We start from the raw sequence: 12,373 nt of genomic DNA, 5'->3' as shown, positions 1-12,373 counted from the left end.
AGTATGCATGACAATTGATGTGTCCATGTTGAAATCACTCAGAAATTTAAATGAAAGCAGTCATTGCAAAGTTTGCTAATTTACTATAATTTTTTTTTACTCCAGAATACATACCTAATATAAATACTAATCCTATTCCTCAAATGACTAGCAAACAGCTGCCTCAGGCTTCCTAAACAGTGACTAAAACTGAATCTGGCAATGATACATTCTTTTGCGATGGAAAATATGCAAAATTAGCAATGCATTGTGTTAGAAACGATTGTATTGGTCTGTTAATCACTGAGTAAGTGATATCATGTTAGTACTGATTCTGTGTAGAGTAGAGTGTCTGTCTAAGGAGGAGAGAAAGTATATGATAACAACTGGCAGCAATATGGACAAGATAGAACTTTAGAATGAAGGCACACATAGACATTATCTACTGGCATGCTGTTTCTTTGATTTGTTTTAGGATGTGCTTAACAGCCACACAGTTGGATCAAGGTGAGGGAGAGAACAGCTGCAAAGGTTCAGAAACTCTCTCCTCCCTTACCTGCCACTGAGGAGGAAGCCAATCATCACTGCCAACAAGATGACTCCCACTGTCACCGACACTGCAATGATGGGAATCTGGCTTTGATCAGTGGATGCTGCAACTGCTGATAGAAGACATGGAAAAAGGAGCTTGTAGTTAAAGACACCACATGCATGCACAATGTGAGCTGCTTCACAGCAGGTAATTGACTCATGGTTTAAACAATTCCCCCACATCCAGCTAAGGTTATTTCATAATGTCTGATTTCAGAAAGCTTCTGAAGGAGGAAATATTTCTGCCTTATCACCAAATATTTTTATATTTATATAAAATTATATAATATTTTATTACCAAATATAAATCAAAGGCCATAATAGTCACTAATTATTTTCTCCCTATAATAAAAATAGAATGCAGAGTGCACAGTACTACAGTACTCGAATCTTGCAAGGTAGAGAGAGGGGAATACCGTCTATGACTTCAAACACACATATGTATATAAGAAAATATTGAATATTCAAGCTTAGACATTTCTGGAGTTTGAATGTTGTTCTCTAGCAATATACATATATTAGCATAGGAATTTTTCCCTGTAACAGAACATCTAAAATAATGGGGCTTTGACCTTGCTGGAATAAAATGCAATAGCAATAGTCTATATATAATTTAATAGCATAACTCCATGTAGAATATAATTTGTCACCATAGTTTATAAATTGGACCACTGAAAATGATCAAAGTGTAAATTTAAAGCCTTATGGATATTATTAGACAAGTTTAACGTACTTGTTTACTACACATTTTAAATGCATGGATTGATAAAAGTTTATAACTTTATCAACACAATTATTACTATATGAATATAAAAGGTTTATATAGATGTATCAAATTAAGCATGATAATTTGTGTTTTCTGCTGATAACTATTCCTATCTAGGAAACATATACAGCAAATCAAATTTCCCTAGGGTTTGAGACCCTCTCAGTAGGTTACCTAACACAGGTCTTGTTAGTCACCAGATCATTTTGGTGCTTCAGAACAGCACCTGTACAACTTCACAATATCAAATCTGTGGTCATCAAAGCTAGAAACAAGTAGAGTTTCTGTTTTCTTTTTACCACACCTTTGCCAGTCTCAGGTCGATGTAATTTGTGATTCTATATTTCTCTATATCTCTCCAAATGTCTTATAATTGCATTGTTTCTGTCCAAGATGAGCCCATTTAATAACTGCCTCCTTGTCATAACCGACATTTCAGCATAGTCAAAACACTCTACAGAAGCCAATATTTTCAACAGTTTTTATGATCAAAATCTTATTTATAGGCTACAAGTAATGTGAGTGCAATTCTTGTAATATACAAGTCTATGTTCTTACCTTCCATTTTCTTTCCCATTTTAAAATAAATTTATTTGTTTTGATTTTATGTTCAAAGGTGTTCTTCTTGCATGTATGTCAGCATATAACATCTGATCCCAGATCCCTCAGAGGCCACAAGAGGTCATTGAATCCCATGGAACTGGAATTACAGATGGTTGTGAGCCACCGTGTGAGTGCTGGGAATTGAACCCAGCACCTTTAGAAAAGCAGCTAGTCCTCTTAAACACTGAACCATCTCTCCAGTTTCCTTTTCCTTTCTTGGCTAACAATAAAATTTCAAAGCTTCTTTAAAATTTCATCCATCTGTTTTTTGTTAATTCTTAATCTCTCTCTCTCTCTCTCTCTCTCTCTCTCTCTCTCTCTCTCTCTCTCTCTCTCTCTCTGTGTGTGTGTGTGTTGTGTATGCCATTGTGTATGTATGGAGATCAGGGGACAACTTTAAAGGAATCTATACTATGGTGATATTTTATTTGTGTTGAAATGTGGTGATATTTTATTTGTATGTTAACAATAAAGTTTGCCTGGAGATCAGAGGAAATAGCAAGCTATACATAAAAGTCAGGCAGAGGTAGCACATGCCCTTAATCCGATCACTTGGCAGGCAGGGTCTCTGTGTTCAAGGCCATGCTAGGAAACAACCAAACATGGTGACACACATCTTTAATCCCAGTACCATCCATAGAGACCTGGAGGTCTGTACAGACAGGCAGTGACAAGGAAGTAGGTAGCTGGGCTAAGAGCCTATGAGAGGGCAGAACAGCAAGGCAAGAAAGGTGCATGTAGACAGGAAGTAGTGCAATTTTGGGAGCTAAAGAGCTGGAGAAGTAAGGTTGGTGGCTCTCACTATTTCCCTGTTCTCTAAAGCTTTTGCCCCTATATTTGGCTTCATGTTTTTTATTTAATATTTTATGTAAGACTGTTTAGAAATTCGTCTACACTATACTCATCTTTTATCATAAGCATCCTGGAGATTGGATTTAGGTTATCATCAAGCTGGGTGGCAAGTTCCTTTACTTTCTGAATCATCTTACTGGCCCAATTTACAGATCCTTTAACCTGGTATTTCCTACCCTGTCATGCTGAGTTCTGGGAAAAGGAACTTATGTATAGGGTATCCATGACTCAAGGAGAAAAGCATCTCACTATCACCAGTACCTCCACTCACAATTTGATTTATAGATCTTTAAACTCAGATTACATATTGCATAGATTGTTTATAACCCACCCTCAATTTTTTTTTTTTTTAGAACTAAACATGATACAAGCCCTGGTCCTATATTCATGCACATACCAGCAGCACTAACTGAACTCAGTAAGGTCAAAAGAAAGTACACATAGTTGGGAGAGAGAAGTGTTGAGGAAGAAGGACTTGCAGGGAATAAAGCAGAAAACAGATCTGATTAACATACATTACATTATGCACTTATATGAAAATTTCAAACAGTAAGTACAATATTTTTAAAAATCTCAGCTCAATGCTGTGAAGGTGCTATTTCATTTTGAGTAGGATACAAATCTGGCTTGAATTCATTTGTTTTTTTAATTTGTCCTTAAAAAGGCTTTTCCTCACTTTATCTGGATATTAATCCACCACCTTCTCACATTTTAGAAACACCAAGCATTCTAGAAAAACCAGAACAGTCAGATGCTGAGCTTATCCACAAGGACATACTCTTTTTGTTTTACTTCATGTCATTGTTAACACTCATTCCTTTTCTCTCACAGATTTTGTTGTTTCAAACACCTCTGTCCTCCCCCCTCCCACCCCCACTCCCACCTTCTCCCCAGCCCCTCCCCTCCATTCCCATCTCCTCCAGGGCCAAGACACCCCTGGGGATTCATTTAAACCTGGTGGATTCAGTACAGGCAGGTCCAGTCCCCTCCTTCCAGGCTGAGAAAAGTGTCCCTGTGTAAGCCCAAGGTTCCAAACAGCCAGCTCATGCACTAAGGACAGATCCGGGTCCCACAGCCTGGATGCCTCCCAAACAGTTCAAGCTATTCAATTGTCTCACTTATCCAGAGGGCCTGATCCAGCTGGGGGCTCCACAGCCATTGGTTCATAATTCATGTGCTTCCATTTGTTTGGCTATTTGTCCCTGGGCTTTTTGCAATCTTGGATTCAACAATTCACGCTCTTGCAGACCCTCCTCTCTCTCGACAGTTGGACACCAGGAGCTCCACCTGGGGCCTGGCCGAGGATCTCTGCATCCACTTCCATCAGTTATTGGATGAGAGTTCCAAGACGACTGTTAGGGTGCTTGGCCATCTGATCACCAGACTAGGTCAGATCAGGCTTTCTCTCGAACATTGCCAGCAGTCTACAGAGGATATATCATTGTGGATTTCTGGGGACCTCTCGAGCACTCTGCCTATTCCTGTTCTCATGTGGTCCTCATTTATCATGGTCTGTTATTCCTCATTCTCCCTTTCTGTTCTTGATCCAGCTGGGATCTCCTGCTCCCCTAAGCTTTCTTTCCCTCAAATCTTGCCCTTCATTGCTCCCACTGTTGTCCAGGTTGTTCATGTAGATCTCATCCATTTCTCTGTCACTGGGTCTTTCCTAGGGTTCCGTTTTCTAGGTCGGCTCCCTGGAGTTATGTAACAGTCTAGTCATCTTTGTTTTACATCTAGTATCCTCCTATGAGTGAGTACATACCGTATTTGTCCTTCTGAGTCTGGGTTACCTCACTCAGGATGATTTTTTCTAGATCCATCCATTTGCCTGCAAACCTCATGTCGTCATTGTTTTTCTCTGCTGAGTAGTACTCCATTGTGTATATGTACCATATTTTCTTTATCCATTCTTCAGTTGAAGGGCATAAAGAACTCAAGAAATTAGACATCAAAATGCCCAACAGTCCAATTAAGAAATGGGCTATAGAATTAAACAGAGAATTCTCCACAGAGGAAGTTCAAATGGCTGAAAGACATTTAAGGGATTGCTCAACATCCCGAATTATCCAGGAAATGCAAATAAAAATGACTCTGAGATACCACCTTACACCTGTCAGAATGGCTAAGATCAAAAGCACAGAAGGCAGCTTATGCTGGAGAGGTTGTGGAGCAAGGGGAACTCTCCTCCACTGCTGGTGGGAATGCAAGCTTGTACAGCCACTTTGGAAATCAATATGGCACTTCCTTAGAAAATTGGGAATCCATCTCCCCCAAGACCCAGCTATAGCACTCTTGCGCATATACCCAAGGAATGCTCAATCATACCACAAGGGCATTTGCTCAGCTATGTTCATATCAGCATTGTTTGTAATAGCCAGAACCTGGAAACAACCTAGATGCCCTTCAACTGAAGAATGGATAGAGAATAACTTCTATAGGCCCATATATTTGCATGCTTGGTAAACAGTTGGTAAAACTGTTTGAGGAGAATTAGGAGTTGTGTGGCCTTGTTGGAGGAGGTATGTTTTGGGGTAGGCTTTTAGGTTTGAAAAGACCACATCAATCCCAGTTAGCTCTCCCCACCCACCTGCCTCATGCTTGTGTACCACACATAAACTCTCAGCTATAGATCCAACACCATTCCTGTTTGCCTCCTACCAAGTTCCCTACCATGATGGTAATAGATTCACCCTCTGAAATTGTAAGGCCCAATTATATGTTTTTATCTATCCTGGCCATGCTGTTTTTTTGAAGAAATCATTGGGACTTTGGACTACAAAAGCAGGTGAATACTCTATAAGAGGGGCTTAATGGGCCACCATATCAGATCATAGAAAACATGCCCAGTATAAAAATATGTCCAGTACATGTCTACTATGAAAAAGAACAAGCTGGGTAAAAAACAAAAAGACAAAATGTAAAATTTGAGGATTTAAAAGATCACCAGGAAATTTAATGTTGGGGTTTGTGCTGAAAAGGATAAGGGAAATAGAAGAAAGGACATGGGAGCCCCATTAAGAGACTCCACTCAGCTAATTATGCAATTTGTGAAAAGCAAAAGCTTAAGGAATTATCTCTTCCTAAAGAGCAAAAACAAGATAAAGCTTGTGCAAATGCAATTAAAGGATCAGGCCTTGTTCCGTCCAAAGAAGAAGTTGGCAGCTTCAGTCAAGCATTGTAGTTCTATGTTTAGAGTCTTGAAGAATAGAATAAATGGTTAATGAAATCTTTTGGGGCTAGAGAAAAGGCTAAGTTAGTAAAAATGCATGTACCACGAACATGAGAGCCTAGGGTGGAACAGCTCTTGCATGCACATGTAATGGCAGTTGTGGCATAATGTATCTGTTATCTCTAGCACCATGGGTAAAGTCTAGTCAATAGTCAAGCTTCTGGTTCATTAAGAGACTCTACCTCAAAAAATAAATGGATATCAATGAAACAAGGTACTTGGAATCAAATGTTGGTATCTACATACATGGACACACAAGTGCATCAATAGCAACACACCTACACGATCACACAGGAACACATACAGACACCTACACATAAATGCAACATTCCCTAAGTTCTCTAATGAATTGTACCTATTATCAATTTTATATTTGAATTAACCTGTGAACTTTTTCTCACAAGACACACATCATGAAGATCAGGTGTTATTTATTCATTTATTTATTTTTTATTTTTTTATTTGGTTGTTTTTTTTTTTTATTGGTTTTCCTGAGAAGACCAAATGCTATCATTAGAATAGTAACAATAAAACTATAGAACTTATGAATTTTCTTATTCTTAACTACTTACTTACTCTTTAGCTATAGAAAAAAGTCTCACATGGTCATTTTTTGTCTGTTTTAATTTGTTAAATTTTAAATATACTCATTAATGTTTATTCTAGCTTTCCGTTGTCTTATTCACATTTATTAAGTAAGAGGTGATTGATGAATCAGTTCTTGAAAGCCAGCTGAGAAATAATTTGGAAACACTGAAGAGAAAGTTTAAAGCATCACAAAATAATCTATTGAAAGATATCAGTTAAGAAAATTACTACTTCTAGCACTAAAGTTAGGGTGTTTGGCTATCCAGATCACCAGAGTAGGTCAGTTTGGGCTTTCTCTCAACCATTGCAAGTAGTCTATTGTAAAGGTATCTTTGTGGATTTCTGGGGACCCCTCTAGCGCTTTGCTTCTTCCTATTCCCATGGGGTCTTCATTTATCATGGTCTCTTTCCTTGTTCTCCCACTCTGTACTTGATCCAGCTGCTATCTCCTGCTCCCCTAAGCTCTGTTTTGTGCTAGAACTCTCATCCAATGACTGATGGAAGCAGATACAGAGATCCACAGCCAGGCCCCAGATGGAGCTCCAGGAGTCCAATCAGCAAGAAAGAGGAGGGAGTGTATGATTGAGAATTGTTGAGACCATGATTGGAAAAAAGCACAGGGACAAATAGCTGAACTATTGGAAACACATGAACTAAGAACCAATAGCTGAGGAGCCCCAACCTGGATCAGGCCCTCTGGATAAGTGAGGCAGTTGATTAGTTTGAACTGTTTGGGAGGCCCCAGGCAGTGGGACCAGGACCTGTCCTTAGTGAATGAGCTGGCTGTTTGGAACCTGGGCCTTATGCAGGGACACTTTGCTCAGCCTGGGAGGAGAGGACTGGACTTGCCTGGACTGAATCTACCAGGTTGAGCTGAATCCCCAGGGGAGTACTTGCCCTGGAGAAGATGGGAATGGGGTGTGAGCTGGGGAGAAGAGGGGTGGGAGGAAGGAGGTCAGGGGAATTCCATGGCTAATATCTAAAATTAAATTAAATTATAAAATTTTTAAAAATACAATAAAAAATTTACATATCAATATTTTAAAAAAAAAGAAATTTACTAATTCTTATTGATTCATTTTCTAGTTTTCAGTCATTCTCCATTTTTATAACTCCTGGCAAAGTTTACAGTTGCATAGTTTGAGAAATTATATTTTTATATCATCTAACTCACTACACGGCTACTTGCACCTATATTTTATGAATATCTGCTAAAACTTTTATTACCTTAGGTAAATATTCAAACTTTAATAATTAAACAAATGGTTAGAACAAGATTATAATGGCCTTGGACAGCTTGAGACTTTGAGATTTTTTTTCTCACAATAATAAGCACCAATTAACTCTACTAATAAGGAATTTTAGACGAAGTCTTAATCTTTGATAGATCGTCTGAGTTTATATGATTCACTGGGGGATTTTAAAACAGTTGGTTAGGATAATAGGTATTTGTAAAAAATATAGAACATCAATAAGAATTATTAAATTTCCAATTAAAAACACAAGAAAATATGATTATTCTCCTGTCCAAAAGGACTACCAAATATACGAAAATGTAAATAAATACAGTGTTAATGAAGCGGCTGAGAGACTATCATTAATATAGGTTATGGGAATTCACAAAGATACTGCTACTTTAATAAAAAAGTTGAATATTTCCTTATGAAACTAAGAAGTTTCCACATAAGGCAGAGGTGAAACAGTTAGGACATTATTCAAGTAATATAAACACCGATTAAAACACAATAAAACAAATAACTACAACAACCTGTGCATCAAATAATGTTCATGGTATCTTTACTTGCAGTTGCAAAAAACTGGATTGAGGCAGATAATCCTTCACTAGATGAATGGTGAACTATGATACATATGTTTCATTGAATATTACTGTGCAATAAAAAATGTCAAATGTTTCTTTGTGGTAAAACTACTTGAATGAAGATGAATGAAAAATAGGAAAAATAAATATCTGAGTGTGTGTGTGTGTGAGTGTGTGAGTGTGTGTGTGAGTGTGTGTGTGTGTGTATGTGTGTGTATGTGTGTGTGAGTGTATGAGTGTGTGTGTGTATGTGTGTGTGTATGTGTGTGTGAGTATGTGTATGTATGTGTGTGTATGTGTGTGTGAGTGTGTGAGTGTGTGTGTGTGTGTATGTGTGTGTGTGTGAGTGTTATGTATGTGTGAGTGTGTGTATGTATGTGTGTGTGTGTGAGTGTGTGTATGTATGTGTGTGTGAGTGTGTGTATGTATGTGTGTGTGTGAGTGTGTGTATGTATGTGTGTGTGTGTGTGTGTGTGTGTATGTGTGTGTGTGTGTGTGTATGTGTGTGTGTGTCACTAGACAAATAGGTTCAGTAAAACCCAAAACCTAAAACAAAGATTAAAAACAACTATGAAGTCTGTAAAAACAATATGGCTACTTAACATTTTGACCTGACAAAACATTAGAACAAAGGACAGATTTTTGTGAGCTGAATGAGACTATCTTCAGTAGATTCATCTATTTGAATATTTGTTCCACAACTGGTAGGGCTCTTTGTGGGGATTTAGGAAGTTCAGCTTTTCTTGGGAGGAGGTCTGAGAGTTAAAATCTTGAGCTTCATGCTAGATGTTTGATGTTCCCTCAGCTTCCTCCTCCTACCACTGTGTCTTGTTGCCATGATGGACTTTTATCCTCTGGAATAAATTTGTAATACTCCAAAACTAACATTTAATAAAAGTAAAGAATGAAGTATTGAATGTCTAAAGAAAAACTGGTGTTTGAACATGTCACCATTACATTCATAGTAGAATTTAATATAAAATGAAATTTTTGACCTATGTAATTCTAAAATAAAAGCCTATTTTGGTCACATAAGTATAATATTTTATACATGCATAATGTTTTTATGTAGTATGTTCCTAGAGTTTGTAGGATACTACAGTGTTCAATACTAATATACACACAATGAAAACAATTACAATAGGCTGGTCCCATTAACATATCTTTTATAACAAATCCATTTTAAAGTTAAAGTAAGAGATTTAATAATTAATTCATTTTCCAGACTGTATTTTTATTACTTCATAAATACACTATTAAATCTTTTTAAAAGTTTATCTGAAAGTTAAAAGCATTAGATTCCATTTTCTATACATTTAATTAAACTCAAGTCATGCATTTTTTTTTTTTTGTATAGGAAAGAAATAGCTAATTTATAACACTAACATTCTTTTCTTTATGATATGGGGTAACATGAAGGAGCCTGTTCATCACTTAATAAAAATTGTTTATGTAAATCAATTAGAGAGGCTTTAAACAGAAGCAATTTAGGTTCCTAGAGAGCCATGCCATATGAGTTTACTGAAACTGTATTTTAATAATTATTCTAATAATTATAACATTAATCCAATAATTAAACTCTCATGTTGTTCCTTTTTAACTGTGTGTTTTCTTTTTCACTTGAAATTATGGAGCTGGGTTAAGAACACACACATGTACACAAACATGTGCATGTGTGAATGAATACAAACACTTTCACAGAAACAGACACACATACACATGCACATGTGTTTGTGCATGCACACATACACACAGGAAGACACACACACACACACACACACACACACACACACACACACACGCCATTTCACAATCCTCATGTATATTACTGCCTTAACAGAAAACTAATAGTACAGCTCCTTCGTGCATAAACAAAGCATGTTTTTGTCTTCTAAATTAGCTTTAATGTATGGGCTTTAGGACAAGTGATCGAAAATCATTTGTTGAAGTCTGAGGTTACGTTTTATGAAATTAAACAAGAAGTGTGCACCAAAGAGCATTTCAGAAGCATTTCCAGATTCTCCATTCCAAGATTCTGACACAAATTTAATTTTTACTTTAGGAAATCAGATTGGATCCTGAAAGCACCATTTTCTTGTCAGATTCAATGCTTAAGGAAAGCTCCCTTTAGAATTTTCTTAGAAAGACTAAAGTAGCATAGTTCAATAAAACAAGTAAAAAGTAAATGGCAATAATTCAATAAAGCATGGCACCTGGGGGAACGAAGTCTTTAAAATCACAGTTTAAACATTTCTTAAGATGCTTGAAGTACCAGCTCCCAGTGGACCAAATGGGAAGTCAAGACATGCAGTGTTAACCCTCAGACCTTCCATTACAGGATGGCAGAGGCCTCCTACCTGAAGGGGTCAGAACTGGAGAGAGGGACCTGAGAAAAGCTGACAGAGAGCCCCGGGAGCCTATCGATCCACAGACTCTCTTCTGGTAACCATTACAGAGACAGGGGTTGACAGTAATTAAAATGACTTACACACTGGTGTGGTTTCAAACTCAAATCTTCGACTGAAGACACCGTAGCCTGCTGCTGTACGTGCTCGAATTTGGAAGACATACACAGATGCGGGCTTCAGGCCCTCTGCAGTAATGGTGGTCTCTTTTGACTTGATAATTGTGTAGCTGGTCTCCTGGTCCTTGGATTGCACATGTAACAAGGAGGAGAAAGACATCAGTCTTCAACATGTGAATTACTGATAGCAAAACAGAAATCTCATAAACTGGACCAGAACTTAAAGACTTTCTATTATATGCACATTGAAAACAAAACCAAAGATCTCTCTGCTATCCCTGAAGCATTTTAGTTTGTTAGCAAAGGTTTCCAGAACTTAATCATTTTGATGACATTGTATTACAATCTATCAAATATACATTGGGCAATTATAAATTTATAACATTTAATAATATCATAAGGTGGGCCTAGAGAAATTGTTCAGCTGTTAAGAGCCTTACAGAAGACTAAAATTCAGTTCCCAACACCCACCGGATGGCTCACAACCACCTGTAGCTCTAGTTTCAAGGGGTCTAATTCCCTCTTGCATTCTCTCACTCATACACACACACACACACACACACACACACACACACACACACCCCAAATAAATCTTTAATAACATTGCAGGAAGCGTCACTCGGGAGACTGCGTTTTTGCTATGACTGTGTGCTTGCTTCTGTAGGACTGCCTTCTTGTAAAATCTCTGACATATTTGCTAGCCCTCCAGAATGTGGATATTATCTCCTGAGTATTCAGATTTTATATAAGCTTTAAATCTTCTATGAATTTGATTTTTAATTATATCAAAAGCTTGTGAGATAACATAAGCACTTCCAACAAACTTTAATTTTGACTGATTTAATCTAAACAGGAAGCAGTAAAGAAAACTGTAAAAACACAGGACATTTTTTTTATCATTTTATTTTTATTTATTTATTTATTCATTTATTTATTTATTTATTTTTGAGACAGGGTTTCTCTGTGTAGCTTTGAACCTTTCCTGGATCTCCTCTGTAGACCAGGCTGGCCAAGAACTCACAAAGTTTGGCATGGCTTTACCTCCCTAGTGCTGGGATTAAAGGCATGCGCCACCACCGACCAGGTGTATTTTTTTTTTTTTTTTCATTTTAAAACAGGTCCGGCTGTAGTAGAGACTAGTAACTTAGTTATTAGCATTAGAGATTGAAAGCTAAACAAAGGAAATCTCCTCCTGATGGAGGGATGATAACAGAAGTCCCCACCCAACCCATGGCTTCCCTGTGTCTTGAGTTTAAAGGGCAACATTTACCATGACACTCTAATCACAGGCTGACATGCTATGTTACAGTATTGATTCACTTTCATTTCCATTTTACCTTGGAATAGGACCTGTTGCCTGATTGTCTTTATCAGAATGAGGTAAAAATAAAACAAATAAGCCGAGTGGTGGTGGTGGTGGCG

At 37.5% G+C, this 12,373-nt stretch overlaps 1 protein-coding gene across 7 annotated transcripts in view; it reads right to left on the bottom strand.

The window, feature by feature from the left end:
• Positions 1 to 12,373, bottom strand: part of Epha5 (EPH receptor A5) — a 346,534-nt gene that overhangs the window by 75,614 nt on the left and 258,547 nt on the right. For 4 of the 7 annotated variants that reach the window (XM_036200459.1, XM_036200461.1, XM_036200463.1 and 1 more), the window contains 2 exons: positions 10,916 to 11,075; positions 536 to 641 (listed from right to left, as the gene is read on the bottom strand). In XM_036200459.1, coding sequence (XP_036056352.1) covers positions 536 to 641; positions 10,916 to 11,075 — 266 coding nt within the window. The remainder of the gene's footprint in view (positions 1 to 535; positions 642 to 10,915; positions 11,076 to 12,373) is intronic. The other 3 variants (XM_036200460.1, XM_036200462.1, XM_036200465.1) reach the window with 1 other exon arrangement.

The sequence above is a fragment of the Onychomys torridus genome, chromosome 10, assembly GCF_903995425.1.
Source record: "Onychomys torridus chromosome 10, mOncTor1.1, whole genome shotgun sequence".
Lineage (NCBI taxonomy): Eukaryota > Metazoa > Chordata > Mammalia > Rodentia > Cricetidae > Onychomys > Onychomys torridus.
Note: the sequence above shows the minus strand (reverse complement) of the source record. Positions and strands in the feature narration are given on the sequence as shown.